Source organism: Tetrao urogallus (genome assembly GCF_951394365.1).
Source record: "Tetrao urogallus genome assembly, chromosome: 3".
Taxonomy (NCBI): domain Eukaryota; kingdom Metazoa; phylum Chordata; class Aves; order Galliformes; family Phasianidae; genus Tetrao; species Tetrao urogallus.
Window position 1 is genome coordinate 78,965,376 of NC_136815.1, and position 17,459 is coordinate 78,982,834.

The 17,459-nt window shown below is 39.9% G+C and overlaps 1 protein-coding gene across 1 annotated transcript; it reads left to right on the forward strand.

The window, feature by feature from the left end:
- Positions 1 to 3,957: 3,957 nt before the first annotated feature.
- LOC306945087 (ovalbumin-related protein Y) lies at positions 3,958 to 8,047 on the forward strand (the record flags this gene model as incomplete). The annotated part of the gene is made up of 7 exons (XM_079533776.1): positions 3,958 to 4,125; positions 4,663 to 4,713; positions 5,065 to 5,193; positions 6,041 to 6,158; positions 6,380 to 6,522; positions 6,604 to 6,759; positions 7,646 to 8,047. The coding sequence occupies 7 exons, from the start codon at positions 3,958 to 3,960 to the stop codon at positions 8,045 to 8,047; spliced, it is 1,167 nt and encodes a 388-aa protein (XP_079389902.1).
- Between the last annotated feature and the right edge of the window lie 9,412 nt (positions 8,048 to 17,459).

Here is a 17,459-nt window from a genome sequence, read left to right on the forward strand (position 1 = left end):
CTTGTTGGATAATCCTTTGACTTTTGAGCTGTCAAGTACACAACAACGGACCGCTGCACTGAGTGTTAAAGACTGAACAGAAAACAGCCTTAAGCAAGAAAGGGAGAAGGGGCAGCAGCCACAGAAACATCCTGCAGTGTGGGGAGTGCTATAAATTGTGTGATTAAAGACATTCACCATGAACAGACACATTCAGTCAGTTGATATGTCTTTCCACCAGCACAGATATCATCTTCAGCAAAATGGAACTCACAGCAGTCGTAATTTAAGTACTGTTCAAGCAAGAGAATAGCTCACTCCCTTTACAACAGATTTGATGTAATTGGCTACCCAATATGAGTTAAGGCCAAACGATCCTTACTCAAAAGTATTGCTGTTGCATAGCAATGTCTGTACCAGACTGGACTGGGTTATAGATGGTACCATGTAACATATTAGTTGTACCTAAATGTATCAGATAGACAGAGGTCTTCATTATTAGTATTGCTCTAGTTTGTTCAGCTGAACAAGACTAACTATTAGGCAGAAAGGTACTGGCTATTCAGAGGCTTTCCACTTGCACAGAAAACTAGAAGGATTTTCTCCAGAAAGCATAATTTGTTCTAGACAATTTCAGAGGCATTTTGTCTATTGACTTTGGAGTTCTGTTTTAAAATCACAGCATACTCAGAGGTCAAAGTAGTTTGTTTGCTGCCCATTCTTTTATTTCAAAGGATTTATGAGATTGCTTTATGCTTGCTATTGTTATATTATGACTGTCCTGCAGACCATGAATGTTTCACTTGATGTGCCATGAAGTACTTGTGGGCAATCTGTAAAAATGTTCTTTGAATGTACGAAAGACACATTTTGAAACTCACATGTGATGCTGTGACCTGTTTGAAAAGAGCAACTTGAAACAACATTCTAAATTGTAGCAGTGAGTTTGAATGCTTTCCTTGTAGCTTCTGACTCGAGTCTGAATATTCTATTATCTGAATTTAAAAAGCAACAGAAGTCTCTTCTTTGCTCAACCTCTTTTGCCACAATACATCTTTCTTCAGTTCCATATTTTTTTTTAAATACAGACGCTCTGAATATTGCTTTCAAAATTAATTTGTATTTATACAATATGCTTACTGATAGTTTTCTACTGACAATCTGCACAGACCATGTTGGCACACAAGTTTCCTGAGTCAGACTGCTCTAGTAATGCTAGACCGCTCTACAAAATGCTTTATTTTTTGCAATTCAGGTTGTAAGTGGCACCAGGCACAAGAACTAGACAATAACATACAAGTTTTCACTATAGGTGTTCCTATTCACTGCAGTGGAGTTGGACGGTCTTCAAGAGCCCCTTAACTAAAATGATTCTTTGATTCTGTGAATTTATGAAAAGTTGCAGTAAGTACAGGGTGGGCACAGAACAGCAAGCAGTCCTGCACGTACTGCATTTTTTATATTCTCAGAATGGTGACTGCTAGAGGGATCTGGAGTGTCAGTACTCGTTATGTCAGTACTCATTATAGAGAAAAGAAAAAAAAAAGAAAATTAGCTTAGAATTCCTTAAAGACACTGTGCATAACTTAATATCACACTTTTTTTTTGCTTTGTTTTCACTATCCATGCCACAGCATTTGCTTCTTTACTCAAATCATACTTAGTACTCAAATTTCAATGAACAGCTTTTATATTTTTGTTTCAGTCTTTTCAGTATGCTCCATCCTTTTCTCCAAGGTGCCACATGATATCCTTCATTTCATTTAGGGATTTCTTTCTTTCTTTCCCTCTTTCATTCTCTCTTTCCTTACCTTTTCCTTTCTCTCTTATTTCTTTTTTTCTTTTTTTTCCCCCCCTTTTATCTTTCCTTCCTTCCTTCCTTCCTTCCTTCCTTCCTTCCTTCCTTCCTTCCTTCCTTCCTTCCTTCCTTCCTTCCTTCCTGCCTTCCTGCCTTCCTGCCTTCCTGCCTTCCTGCCTTCCTGCCTTCCTGCCTTCCTGCCTGCCTTCCTGCCTTCCTCCCTTTCCTTCCCTTCCTTTCCTTCCTTTTCTTTCTTATCTTTCTTTCCTTCCAACTTCCTTTCTTTCTTTCTTTCTTTTCTTTCTTTCTTTCTTTCTTTCTTTCTTTCTTTCTTTCTTTCTTTTCTTTCTTTCTTTCTTTCTTTCTTTCTTTCTTTCTTTCTTTCTTTCTTTCTTTCTTTCTTTCTTTCTTTCTTTCTTTCTTTCTTTCTTTCTTTCTTTCTTTCTTTTCTTTCTTTCTTTCTTTCTTTCTTTCTTTCTTTCCCTCTTTCTTTCTTTCTTTCCCTCTTTCTTTCTTTCTTTCCCTCTTTCTTTTTTTGTTTTCTTTTTTGGTACATAATGAACTTCAACCAAGTGAAAGTTTGTTTCTGACATTGAGTTCCATCCATCATTTGGTTTGGTAAACACAGAACAGGCAGCCTGGGGTGTGTCATGACATTACACAGGATATATTTCAAGGAGTTCTACAAGGCTGTACCACGTACAGCTGAGAAGCTGTACTCTTATCATCACACGTGAAGCTGATAAGGTAAGCATTTCTTTTGGTTATGACTGATGTTCTAAACCTTTTTTTATTAATCATCATGAAACTTACAAAAATGTTGATGGAATGTCATGTTTGTGGTTTGTGATCAAGAACAGTCAAGAAACAAAAGATTAAAGGATGACTTGTTAAAAAATCTATTCTCACCTTCACATGTGTGTTCTGCATTACTGTACTGTTTCACAGCCTGCCAGGTATGAAGTCAAAGTATTTGTATGAAGTAAAGCTTAGTAAATCACAGATGTGATTCAATTAAGAGAGATGGAACACATGAATGTACTGATTCCACACAATGAAACATTTGGCAGAATATCTTGGATTTCCCCTGCACTTGGAAAATTCTGCCCTAGGAAGATTCTCTCTGCTTGTGACAAAATGGGAAGATACGAACAGTATAAACACCTTACTGCTGCACTTGGCTTTACAACACTGTTGTCCATTCTATGTTGTCTTCTTTACTAAAGAGGTTTTTTTTCCTTCACTGTTAGATAAAATGCTACGTGCTGAAACTTCAGGGAAAATTTCGCAAGAATGTCAGAAAAAAAGGCAGAAAAAATGTTTAAATACTGAAGATGTGAAGTATCTGCAAATGAAACAAGACTAAACAATTGCTGTTTTATTAAAAGGTGGATTTTATGAAAAAGGTGCCAATAAAATTAAAGAACAATTTTTGAAAAGTGAGGTATAATTAAGTCAACCCAGAATGGAACATGTACTAGTTAATAGACATTTGTCATAAAGCAGATGAGTTTGGTAAATCATTATCTCTTTCTATCACTGTGCTTCCATTCCCCTAATCTATTTTTAAGAAGAAAGTAATGATGAGGTTTGAGACCTCTGATAAAGTGGTTGGTATAAGAATCCAGCTTCCATTTACATGCAGGTAGAGTAAATCCAGTAAAAACTCTTGGCATTTTTCCACACCTACCGACTTTATATTGTCAGTAACTGCAGTTTGGATCACAGAGGGCTGATCTATTAACAGGTCTTAAAAGTGATGTTAAAAACTACAGTGAAGAACCTGGTCTGCAGCCTCAGACGAATGAAGGCTTAGAACAAACCTGTGTTTTCTTTTCTGTACAAGATGAGAAATGATTATCAATAAGCTTCTTTCAAGGCAAGTCTTTGCAATATTTTCAACACAATACACATGTACAGAGGATAACTCAAATTTCAAATAAAACAGTCACCAGCCTACACACAACTGGTAGCTATACAGGATTTTGATTGCTCACAAATCCAAGAACATATTTGCCTTTTAAATCCACACTAATCTACATTTAAAACTACATCCACACTACTGAATTCTACTTACTGAAAATAAGCTGTGCACTGTGTACAAAGGTTCAAGTGCACTGACTTCCTTGCAATACAACTAATACATTTTAATGTTTGCTTTAGACAACACCAATTTCAGAATGGATTCCATCAGTGTAACAAATACAAAATTTTGTTTCGATGTTTTCAACGAGATGAAAGTCCATCATGTCAATGATAACATCTTGTATTCCCCTCTGAGCATCCTTACAGCCCTGGCCATGGTCTATTTGGGGGCAAGAGGTAACACTGAATCTCAGATGAAGAAGGTGAGTTACTTACACTGGTGTAACGTGGACAGTGGACTCTAGTTCTGCTTGTTATTCCTTCTAAGTAATAACATGTTATCTACTCATGAGGCTCTCACATGTTTTAACTCACTGGATGTATCATAGTCAGGGAATTGTATTATTTTTTTCTAAATTCTGACATCTTCCAGATAATCTATTTTTTCTATATTTTTTATTTTTGTATTAAAAAGACAAAACCCTGGGAAAAAAGGAAGAGAGAGAACATTATTCACAGTGCATAATACACAAATAAGTTAACTTACAGATGCTCACTGAAAAAAATATAATCTAAGAAATAGGTCTATTTCCAATTTCTCAGAAGGTGACATGAAGTGTGCACCAGCTGCAAGCTCACTTGCAGCCTTTTAGTTCATCTAATCTAGCATTTGTTGTGGGCTTTTTTTTTTTTTTTTTTATGAGCCAACAGCTCTACTGCCAACATCACATGTAAATTTTAAATGCATAACATTTTTGGTCATGCTTGTGTTTTTTTCTCACTGGCATTTTCTCTTGCAGGCTCTTCATTTTGATAGCATTACAGGAGCTGGAAGCACCACTGACTCTCAGGTAAAGACATAACTTCTCTCCTTTTGTTCCTATTTTCTCCTCAGGACAAAACTAGAACTATTCTGCCTCTGTTCCAAGCAATTTCAGACTGTCAAAAGTGATGGTAATGCTCTCAAACCAAGCAGATCTGTGGAGGGAGGAAAAGTGGGTCTAACTCATGCTTGTTGAAAGCCAGGGAAACTGACTCGGAGATTGGTTTATTTATCTACTTAATGCATCATCATCAGCCCAGGTCTGTGGGTGAATTCCACTATGGCCTGTTATTGATGGGGACAGTCCTTTGGGGTCTGATTTGGAAGATAAGGAGAAGCTAATCTGACATATCATCTTGTTTCCCTGTCATCACCTCAGTGTGGCTCTTCTGAATACATCCACAATTTGTTCAAGGACTTTCTCTCAGAAATCACCAGGCCAAATGCTACATACTCACTCGAGATTGCTCACAAACTCTACGTTGACAAAACATTTGCAGTTCTTCCGGTGAGTTGAAGTGTGACTTAACCTTACTGAGATTGCCCACTGGGCTCACCTGGGACTCAGCACTTCTGTGAGCCACAGTGGGAATTGGTTTGGGCCACAGAATGAGTCCAAACCTTTCTGTGGCTTTTAGGAGGAGGCCAGGCAATAGCATAAGGGCTCTGGAGATACTCAAGACCCATCTGGATGCTTTCCTGTGCAACCTATTGTAGGGAACCCCTGCAGGGGGTTTGAATTGATGATCTACAGAGATCCCTTCCAGCCCCTGAGATTCTGTGACTCTGCAATACATGCCCATGCAGCAATTGCTACAGGGAGCAATCAGAATTGCTGTTCATTCATTAAAAAAAGGTCTTCTAATGAAAAAGGTGATTTGTAAGGAAAGAAAATGACTTGAAAGCGTGAGGACTGAAACTGACTAAAATATTTTGTTCATCTTTTTTAAAGCTACACATAAAATATCTCACTTCAAGAAAGTTTTAGTTTTGAAATAAAAAAATAGGAATGTAAGAATACAGAATTCAAAAGAAAAGGTGGGCATGAAGATGAGGAAATGAGTATTGTCTGTCTTCAATAATGTTTGCCGAACAGAAGGTTTTATGGTAAAATGAAGAAAATATTTCAAAATTATAACTTGGAATCCTGTCTGAAGACAAAAGTGACAAATCTAAATATGTGAAGTGGCCTTGTCCAGCTTTAAGATTCAGTTACAGCAAGAGAGCTGTTTGACTTGTTCAAGAGTAGGGATAGAAGTTTCTTTTAATCATCATCCTCCATTTCATTAATTTTGCATTTCATGTTCTTCTATTTTAAGGTCCTTAACAGTCAAACACAATTCTTCTGCTTACAGGAATACTTAAATTGTGCAAGGAAGTTCTATACAGGAGGAGTGGAAGAAGTTAACTTCAGAACAGCTGCTGAAGAAGCAAGGCAGCTCATAAACTCCTGGGTGGAAAAAGAGACAAATGGTAAGAACTAAAAAATAACTGACATTTATTCCTACCGACCATAATCTATACCCTTGTCTTCCTCTATTCAAAATGTCTAGAAAAGGCAGACCAAGGAACAGCACTTGATTACTGCCATGAAAGCAATCTCCCACAGAACTCACCATGCCCTCCATTGCAGACATTCATGCAAACCAGACAGGCTATGCCTAATCGCTCACTGCTTTGCTTCCTTTTCACAGGACAGATCAAAGATTTGCTTGTATCAAGCTCCATTGATTTTGGTACAATGATGGTCTTTATTAACACCGTTTACTTCAAAGGGATATGGAAGACAGCATTTAATACAGAAGACACTCAGGAAATGCCCTTCAGAATGACAAAGGTAGGGACATGGGCACTGCAACTGGAAAAATTCAAGAAAAATTGCTCCCTGCTCACATTGTCTTGTGCTTCTGTTTCGCAGCAAGAAAGCAAACCTGTGCAAATGATGTGTCTGAACAATACCTTTAATGTGGCCACGCTGCCTGCAGAGAAAATGAGGATCCTGGAGCTCCCATATGCCAGCGGAGAGCTGAGCATGTTGGTGCTGTTGCCTGATGAGGTTTCTGGCCTGGAGCGGGTACGGCCCTGGCGGGGGAAGGCCACTAGTTCTGAGCTGAATGGGAGCTGGCTGCCTTCAGACCTTAGGCTGTCCTCTCACCCCCTGGCTGTGCTGTGCTGCCCAGGCAGGAGAGCACAACAGTGGCCCAGGTGCTTCCAGGTGCTCAGGCAGAGGTTGGCCTCTAAGGAGAGCCTTGGTCTCGATGTTATTAAATAAAGAGTGTAGCTAACAAAAAACAAAGGGCTGCTGCAGTCCTGCAGGAGGGGATGTTGGTATATGCAGTTATCTCCATCAGGTACTAGAGACAGATACGTTAGAAGGATTTTTTTTTTCCTTTGAAGACATTTCAATTTCCATAGATCAAGTAATGTTCACACACTATTATCAAGTCACAGGGACCAATTATTCTGTTGATGACCATTAATAGATTTTTTTCACAAGAGTCACCCCTACAAATAATTAAATTATTATTATTATTATTATTTTTGTAAATGCAAGGGATATTTTAAAAGATCTTTTCTCATTGAATTAGTAAAAATAGGAAAAATATAACAAGTACAGAAAACAAACAGCATTTCTGAAAAGTTAGCTGCAAACATCTGCAAATATCTGCAAATGAGCACAAATTTGATTTGACATCATCAAAACCTGATTTTTCAGAAGGGCATCTGATCAGTTGGAAAAATTTTCAGATGACAAAGTTTTGGAGAACTTCATCAAGACAGATGATATGTAGGCTATAGTCAGGAGGAAGCATAAAGGATAAACAAATAGATTTACGCTTGTGTCACTTCTGTTGTGCACACAAATAAATGAAAAGAAATAGTAACAAGTGGTATTAATACACTTGTTATGGCCACTGTGTTCTTGCCTTCTGTATTTCATTCTCTCCCTCTCTTTGCAGATTGAGAAAACAATTAACTTTGAAAAACTCAGAGAGTGGACTAGTACCAATGCAATGGAAAAGAAGAGCATGAAAGTGTACCTGCCCCGCATGAAGATTGAGGAAAAATATAACCTCACATCTATATTAATGGCCTTGGGAATGACCGACCTGTTCAGCCGTTCAGCCAACCTGACCGGCATCTCTTCAGTAGATAACCTGATGATCTCTGATGCTGTCCATGGGGCGTTCATGGAAGTCAATGAAGAGGGCACTGAGGCGGCAGGTGCAACAGGGGCAATTGGAAACATCAAGCATTCCCTTGAGTTAGAAGAGTTCAGGGCTGACCACCCATTCCTCTTCTTGATCAGATTCAACCCAACCAATGTTATTCTATTCTTTGGTAGATATTGTTCTCCCTAAAGAGAGAAAGAGCTGAGATAATGCTTACCCTCCCCTCAGAAATCAAACCTCTTTACTGTAGTATTGTAACATAATTTCAATGCAATATTTTATCCAAGTGGAAAGCCTTCAATATCTAAGGAGATATTCTTGAAGAAGCATGTGAAATTTCAGATCTTTATGTGCAGGAATTTATTCTCAGCTTACATTCAGGATTCATATCTAAGGTGTATATGTTTCCAATATGCTTGAATAACTTGGGAAACAAGGCCAGTGCTTCGTTTTTGTGTGTGTGTGTGAAGTCCTGCCATTGTTATTGAGAATCTGGTTTCTCTATAGGAGTTCTCTGAAATGAACACAGCTTTCAGGAAAATCCTGGTCCTTTCCATTGAATTGGCTGGGCAATCATTCTTGGCAATCATCCTTGTCATGCCTGGACAATTTGCAGATGAAATTTTTAACTTCAGCAGACCATTTGTCTTATTTGGACTTATTTGTGCTGCAAATACTTTAAGGCTGTGTAACTTTTTTTCTGAGGGAGCATACAGAAAGTCTGCCATTTCTTCTTAAATCATCTCCAAACAAAACATCTTCCTGATTGATATTATTTCCCGTTTTCATCCCAGTGATATATCACTGATTTTGTGAATGCTAATTAATGGTCTTTCTATTTATTCTAATAAAAGCTTTGCAAACAAAACATGTCATTATCTATTCTGGGTTACCGTACTACACAACCTGAAAAATATGATATAGTGGGTAATAATTATTGACAGAAGTGATTAAGCTGGAAAATGGATTCTATTTTCACAACCAGAATGTACCCATATATGAGGTCACTAAATATTTTAAGATTTTTTTTGTAACTGGGTTTAATCAAAGTTAAACCCTATAGCTCCTGTTCTTAAATTGAGCTTCTCACAATACAGCATATCAAATAACAAAATTCTTTGAACTTACTGTATTTCCAGAGAACTTTTACAGAAATCCTCTAAGGATCCTCAGCAAATACATCAATGTGATGCACACAAGATAGAACTTTAAAAATATGAGAGAAGTATTAAAAGGCAGACTGCTTCAGCTTTCCCATGCTGACAAGAACCACATGAAGAAATCTTTCTATTGCCTAATGTGACAATCCTCTGCTATTTCACAGTCTTTAGAGGAAAGGCTCTTTAGGTTATATTTTATCCAATTATAATGGTTACCGGTGTTAATAACAGAGTTTTTTGCTGGGATAAACATGCAGAATTGCAAATTACAGTATTAATACTGAAAAAATACTGATACTTCAGTACTTCAGAGCTGCCTCAAACACGTGCCATGTCAGCACTAACTATAACTTGAAATGATGACGTTAGCAGCAGTGAAACACATTTCATACCCATTACAAATGGGAGAAATGCGATTACTGGTCTTTTCAAGAGGGTCAGAAAGGATTAGCTACAGTTTGCACTGTAGGATTCAAGCAAAAAAGAAGTATTTCAAGAACTACGAAATTTCAAGTTTTTGACAAGCAGTCAATAAAGTTTTGCTACAACTAAAACCAAACAAACTAACAAATGGCAAAGGAAAAAAGGCAGGACTGGTAAAATATCGTCCTGAGCAGCAGAGTGTGTAAGGTTACTAAGCAGTTATATGGAACTGAAATACACAGGTATGTCACTCTGCACTTTCTGGGTACAATAACAGTAAAGTATCCACATTTTCTATGGAAGTATTTAATACATAGCGTGAACTAAAAAAAAGCAACTATCCAATTGTTTGATCTTTTCAAAGCAAAAGATGAAGAAAATCAGGGCAGAAATGATGAATTCCCAAAACTATACACAAGAGGGTATCCAAGGCACAGAGTCCACCTAATGTCTTAACTGGGAAATGGAAGCATTTGACTTGTTTTAAAAAGTCCATTAAGTGTCACTAAGGATAAAAAATGATGTTTATCAACTTTCAGAAAGAGGAGGGCACTACAAAGGTGCCTCTGAGCTCTAAAGCCCAGCATGGAATGAGAGAAATGAATCCCAAGTCCAGCTATTGTCCAGTAGTCCTTTTTGCTCCCTGATACCATGACTGAAGTCGTTATGTGAAGACATCGCCTTCTGTCTCTTCACTTCACCTCATATCGTCTCAGTACTGTGTGCTTAGAGATGCAGCGCTTCTAGTGGTCCATGGAATGAAAACAGCCAGGTGCAATCACACTCTTTTGAATGCCTCATGAGAAATGCTCTCTGAACTAAGTGTACCTCTCCTTCTCACATCATCTGTAGAAGGAACCATCACAGAATCATTTGGAGACCATCTGAGTCTATTCTGCACTTCTCTGCATGTTTGACTACCTTCTTCTAAGCAAACCAAATCTATGGCTGAAGTTACAAGACTCCACATGTGGTGTCATAGTCATCAGAGGAAGAGCAGTCAAGAGAATATCCTGGTTCAGAGCTACTCTGGGCTCTCAAAAGTTACCTGGAAAAGCACAGCATGTTGAACTAGACTTTGGTGGTTTTTTTCCAACCTTTATGATTCTATGAAATATTGATTGGATGTGGAGCAGTTTATTTGCTGTTTCCTGTAGCTCATGATCTAAGATTCTTCAGTCTGGAAAATAAACTGCAAAGATGACTGTTGAGGAGCAGCAAGTGTCAGTCTGCTCAGCAAGGGAAGGAGACCGAAGGCCACAAGTGACAGTAGGGCTAGAAGGGCCCGATAAGGGATTAAGTGCTACATTTCCCAATACTATAGCTATAGATCAGTGATTCCCAACCAAATATGTAGTGGTGAGGTAGGCCAAAGATCAAACCAGAAGGTTAAACCCATGTATACGGCCCCAGAATGGCAACAGGTGATGATGCCTCTGGCACATTCTTTATCTTGAAGAAAAACAGCATGGATCCATATAAACACATTCTTGCTCAACAGTAGAAATAATCAACAGTGTTGCTTACTTCTATGAATGTCCTGGCAAAACATGTAGACCACAATGCCAGTGAACCTCTATATGGATGGGATCTGTGCAATCTGCCATGACTAAAGCTCTGTCCAAAATTACACAACTTAGGGTGTCCAGCTTCTGACGGGATGTGAAAAATTATCTGTGCTATGTCCTTTTCCCTTCTTGTGTCAGCTCCAGTAAACTGTATTTTAACCAATACCTTACAGTTTCTGAGTGTCTTCTTTACTGCATCCAAAGGGTATCTTATGAATTACAGGGTTCTCCAGTACAATGAGATTCTTGACCTGATGCAGGCAAGCAAAGTACCTTGGGCAAGGGTCACAATCAAGATACTTAGTTTAATGCTTCTCCCAACTGATGGGATGCTAAAATCTTACATGATTTTAAAAGGAAACTGGACAAAACTGCGGAAGAGATATCCACTGACAAATAATAAATACATAGAAAATAAAATCAGCTATAGAAGTCATGAAAAAGGAAATAGTGTTAGAACTCTGAGGGCAAGAGTAAGCCGTAATAGGGGCTTAATAGCCTTAATAGCAATGACAGGCCTCACTGGAGGAGCTCTCCCATATATGTTGTTCTCATGGGCCCAGGAATCTGTACTGGAAATTGGCACAGTTTGGATATCAGGGGTGATCATTGATAGACAAAGCCCTGAACTGTCCTGGGTCAGCTGCAGGTGTCTCTATAATGGATGAAAAAAAACTCACTGTGCACCAGACTTTCAGCTAGTAAGAAAAGGACATTGCATCTCTACTCAAACACAGAATCATAGAATCATAGAATCACTCAGGTTGGAAAAGACCTTAAAGACCATCAAGTCCAACCACAACATAACCATACTAACCTAACTAACAACCCTCCACTAAATCATGTCCCTGAGCACCACATCCCAACAGTTTTTAAACACATCCAGAGATGATGACTCAACAACCACCCTGGGGAGCCTATTCCAGTGCTTAACAATCCTTTCTGTAAAGAATTTTTTCCTGATATCCAGCCTAAGCTTACCCTGGCACATCTTAAGGCCAAATTTAATTAGAAAATGTAGCAGCACTGCAGTGTAGCAAATGTAATTAAGAAAAGGTGGTATCTGCTAGGGACAGAGGACATGCAAGTAGACCCAAAAAATAAAAACTTTAGAAACACAAAAAGGGGACATATGAGAGGTATATTTGGAGAAACAAAATAGAAGAGATATTTGGAAATAGATGTTGGGAGCACAGATAAAGACGCACTCCTGGGAGGAGGTGCTCCATGCCAGAGGACATATGTCTAAGGCACTGCAGCCATGGGCAACCAACACAGGCCAGGGTCACCCTGGTAGGACTGCATTCTGCAGGAAGCTAACACTGGAGTAGAGACAGCCCTGAAGAACTGCAGCCCAGTGAGCACACTAGAGCAGAGGAATCTAGTAAGCAGCAACCACTGGCAGACAGAAATGTTTATATAGATTATATACCGACCCCAGGCTATTACACTGCCTACTGCATCACTGAAAGGACTGGGAAGAAGAGAGTGCAACAAGGAAACTGAAACTAGGAGGAAGGGAAGGAGAAGCGATGAACTGAAGCTGGGGAAAAGGGGGATTAAAGATTTAAGTGTCTATTCCACAGTTTGCTGCATTGTTTTTTGTCAATTCCTGAATCAGCAGTTTTTATGTTAACCAGCAACAAATTACGTAACACTCCCCAAGTCAAGACTGTTACCTACAACAGAAGCTCAGTTCAGCTGAACCTTAGTCTTTTGGTCCCTCCTTGAGGAATGCTGTATGTGTGTCTCTCTTCAGGCCCACTCACAATTGACCTCAGACCCAAAGTTCTACTGAATCTCCAGTACCACCTCTTTTGCCCCTAAGTAGATAACAAAGCCCTGAGTGCTTTGCTTTAAGTGCCATTACCAACCGCATCTGGAGACTTTACCCACCCCTATGGACCCAGGTCCTCTATTTAAGCTCTGCCCTGAACCTTCACTTCTTTCCTATGCTATGTTAGATGTACTAGCATGGTGTGTACTATCATGGTGTGTACTAGTCTCCAGTTCAAACACAGCTGTGTCCATACCTGGCCAAGGACTCCTACTGTGACCTGAGCTGTGCCCTGCTGCTAAGGACCTGCTGGGTGATTGCTGGACTGGAACCTAATCTTGACCTAAGAAATGATTTCTTGGCTTGACTATGGACATGCCCTGTGATATGATACTGCCTTGTGATTTGGACTCTTGTTTGCAGCTGTGCAAGGACCCCAGTCTCTGGCCACCCAGAACCTTGTCACTACCAAACTTCCTGAGGGACTGGCCTTGTTCTGGGTTCTGATCTCTGGACAGTACTCACCCTTTATTCAGCCCAGGCTCCTGATTAAACCCCTTTCTACCCTGCCAGGCTCTCCTCTGCATCCCTAGCAGGGCTCCTCACAACAGTGTGACCCCCCCTTACTCAGGTCAGGGCCACTTGTGCCATGTTCCTTTCCTTTCTTCTGTTCATGCCTTGGCTTTAGAGCAGCGCTCTAAAGTAAGCCTCTCCTGAGCAGCTGACTTTAGAGCAGCTCTCTAAAGTAAGCCTCTCCTGAGCCCAGGTCTCTGTAAGGGGGAAGGATGCACTTTGCTCAGAAGGATGGGAGGATGCTTCTGAGCTCTGAAGGCACTCACCTCCCATGAGGTATCCCTCATGCAGCTCATCACAATTCAGCCTGCTGGAATATCATCAACTCCTGCTGGAGTGAGGCCATAGCAAGACCAGCATCCACCTCCCCACAGCCCTGTCCTGCCCAGATATTGGGCCTGCTGATCTCAGCTCGCTTCCCAGCTTGACCCCTGCCCTGTCTCTATGGTCCCAGCTGGTCAGCAAGTTTTTGGTAGTGCGCAAGCCGCAAGGGTGGTCTTTATGAAAAGAAACTTCCATATGTTAGATCAAAGCCAGTTTCACACAGCTCCCAAAAGGACCTGCCGCTGGACAGTTAAGCCAAGAGTGACACTGGTTGCACCTCTGTAAGAGCAGACTGAAGAAGGAGGAAAACTGCAGCAGCTGCTGGGAGACAGGACTGAAAAAATGGAGAGAGAAACAATCCTGAAGACCATAAGGTCAGTGCAGAAGGAGGGCTGTTGGCATCTAGCTAATTTTCCACCCACACATCTGCTGACTCAGTCTATGTCTCTCCCATCTTGTTACAAGAATAATTTGGGAGATCATATTGAAGGCCTTAATAACGTCAAGGCATATGATATCCTCTGCTTTGCCTTTGTTTCTAGAACAAGCCATTCATTATAGAAGATGAAAATGCTGGTTAGCAGAGATCCGTCCTTCATAAATCCATGCTGCCTTTTCTTATCACCTTATATTCCTTCATATGCCTTGAGACACCCAACGAAGGCCTTCTGTAGCAGTCCTCACTGGAATACAATTAATTGTACATCAATTAGTGATCTACATAATAGTTGGCATGAGAAAGTGGGACGTTGCTATGCCAAGCATAGAGTTAGGGTTCCAGTCCTGTTCTGTATGGCACATATGCCTGAGCAGCAGGATGATCTCTGCATTCCTATTGGAAGGCAGCGGCCTGTAGGCTGCTCCCACTTGGCATGGTGATTGTACCACCTGTATCCTCATCTGTACTCTGAAGTGAAGCATCATGTTTTCATTCAAATATCCTTTTGTTTGACAGCAGAAATGAACAGAAATGGTTTTTTTCTAAGAAAATTCTGCAAGATCTCTGAAGAACAAAATGTCAGTGAACTTCTAGCTCTATGGATGAGACTTGCATCACATGTCATGCCTTGACTGGAGGTCTGCCCAATACTGAACAGCTTGGGGTTCCCCAAGGGAATGTAAGATTACTGATACTACTCTCTCTTTATGTTAGCTACAATAAGTGGTACATTAAGCAATAGATCTAAGTGCCTTTCTTACAAGCATCATAGTGAACAAATGCACTTTTCAATAACTACAGAGAACTGTAATCTCTTGGGTTCTCCTCCTTCCCCTTTCTGAAAATGTGTCCTTTTTTTTTTCAGATTAGAAACCTTCCTCAACCACTCCGACTATTCTTTGGACGTTGTTTTGTTCTTCCTCCTAAATAGGCTTTATTATTTTCCTAAGTGAAAGGCTTTGCATGTAGGTGAGGCTACAACTCATTCAGTAACAATGAGGAAGACTGTCAGATTTTGGGGAAAATTCTCCCACCCAACCTTTTGCTAGCCAGTAGGATGTAATCATTGAATGTCATGCCATGAAGACAACACCAATGTCAGATCAAATATCTACAGGAAGTTTTAAGAAATCATCGTCTGCACAATGAAGGCTAAATCAAATCAAAATGAATGCAAGGTCTGGTAAGAGATCTAATGAGAAGAGCAAAGACAAATAGTTTTTCACAGTCTTGTCATAGTCTGTCAAAAACCAAGGCAGCACAGCAGGCAACAATATTATTCTCTTCAGAATGGCACAGCGCTGCTGTAGAAAGATACCAGGTGGACTATGAACTCACATCCAAAGGAGCTTGACCAGTCACCTGATTTTCTTCAGACAGGGGAATCAACACAATCCCACAAAACAGGTGAGAGAGGAACCATCACTGATGGCTACAGCACCAAGGTATGCAGTGGCAAACCATTAGACATTCACCTGAGCAAAATGATTTCTCTCTCCATGAATGGTTGCTTCTTTCCCTCACAAAAAGGTAATTTCCATGCTCACAATGTGCAACAAAGACAAACAGAGAACAGTTAATGTTCTCCTTCCTAATGTCAAAATTGTAGTAGCAAAGAGGAGAACAAAATCTAAAGTTCTGAGTAGGTTTTAGTGATTGGATAAGAGGCTTTGACCTGTGAGCTCACCTGGACTTCATATCCTTTTGTATAAAAGTGCTTTTATTACTTTCAGGTCTCTGAGACTGTTGGTTTAGGGATAGGCCCACAATGAAATGCCTGGCAGAAGAAAGAGCAGGACAGCCCTAGCTGACCTTCTCTTGGGACAAGCATTGTCAAACAATCTGTGACAAAACTATTTGTACTGCTTTGCACAGCTGTGCCGGGCAGGGCAATCCATTACCATCTACCCCAGGTAGCCTTCCAACTGCAAGAAGATTGCAGCTTACTCTCTCTAGACCCCAGGTCCAACCAACTACGCAGGTATGCTGACAATGCTATGCTGACAGCCTGTTCTAATCAAGATATCATTTGTTCATGGACAATTCTGTTGCTTATGCCTGGCCTTCCATTGAAAAAGAGAGCAGTATATTTTTTGTATCTGACAGAGAAGCAGAAATTCTCATCCTCCACACCTCATGTTGTTTTAAACCACAGACTACTTCTTGGAGAGAAAAAATGGCTTTTGTAAGACTCACAGAACAAAGCTCTGCAAGCCAAATGCATACAGAACTGTTCTGTAGGTCTGGAATCAGGATACTGTGGAAGTCAAAAAGAGCAGCTTTAAAAAAAAACATTTGGAATCATTCTCATTGTATATTTGCAGCACAATAGTATGACAGTGATAACTGACATAACTGCATTGATTTCCTTGATATTTTTTAGCTCTTAAAGTACACGATGTTAGTGAAAAGCTGGACACATGACTCGGGTCTTACAGGTATGTAGTCCAGAAGACCTGGAGACCTTCACTACCACAATTTGAAGTGTAAACCCACTACAACTTCCTGAGCTACAGAAATGAAATGGAGACCCAGAAATGAAACAGGGACCCAGAAATGAAATGGGATACAAAAGAGGGAATGTGGCATTCAGTGCTCTGGCTCACTGGTACACCCAACCACTCGGTGAGAAACAGCCTGTTGTTACTCACTACTCTTAGGACAGATTACGGTGAATTGTTAATAAAAGCATTTCTTCATAACATCCAAAGGAGGACATACACTAAATTATATTTTTATTCATTAATTATACATGCTTAATTGTATATGGCATGGTTGCTTTGGAAAAACCTTGTCCTTACTGACCATATCTGCTCTTTGCTAAGACAAAATGGCTGACAATTTCGGCCATGGTGGATACCTTCCCCCTTTTCCGTAGCATTAAGACAGAAGTTACTCTGGATCCTGTCTGACAAGTCAGACTTGATACCTTCAAGTATCTGGAAGTGTAATTTTCATGCTGGATGTCACTTCCAGAACCTCCCTATCAGTCTCTCTTTTCCGTGTTATTTCACCAGGATATTGCAGTGTGACAGGACTACCTGAACACTGTCACTCTGCAAATTCCAATTATATATCTGGAATATCTATACACAAATTATTAGTGTTTGATTGACACCAGGTGATGGAAAAGTGCATCTGAGAATACTCATTCCCAATCTCCTTTCTCCTTCAGCAGACTAATATATGTCTCATAGGTAGAAATAACATTTACTGAGTAGCACATCAATTATCATAAAAGTAGGCAAAACAGCAGAAGTGATTAAAAACAAAATGAAACAAAAAAATCAGCTGTGTTGTAGATATCCAGCAAAAAATATCATTTGCACTACCATCT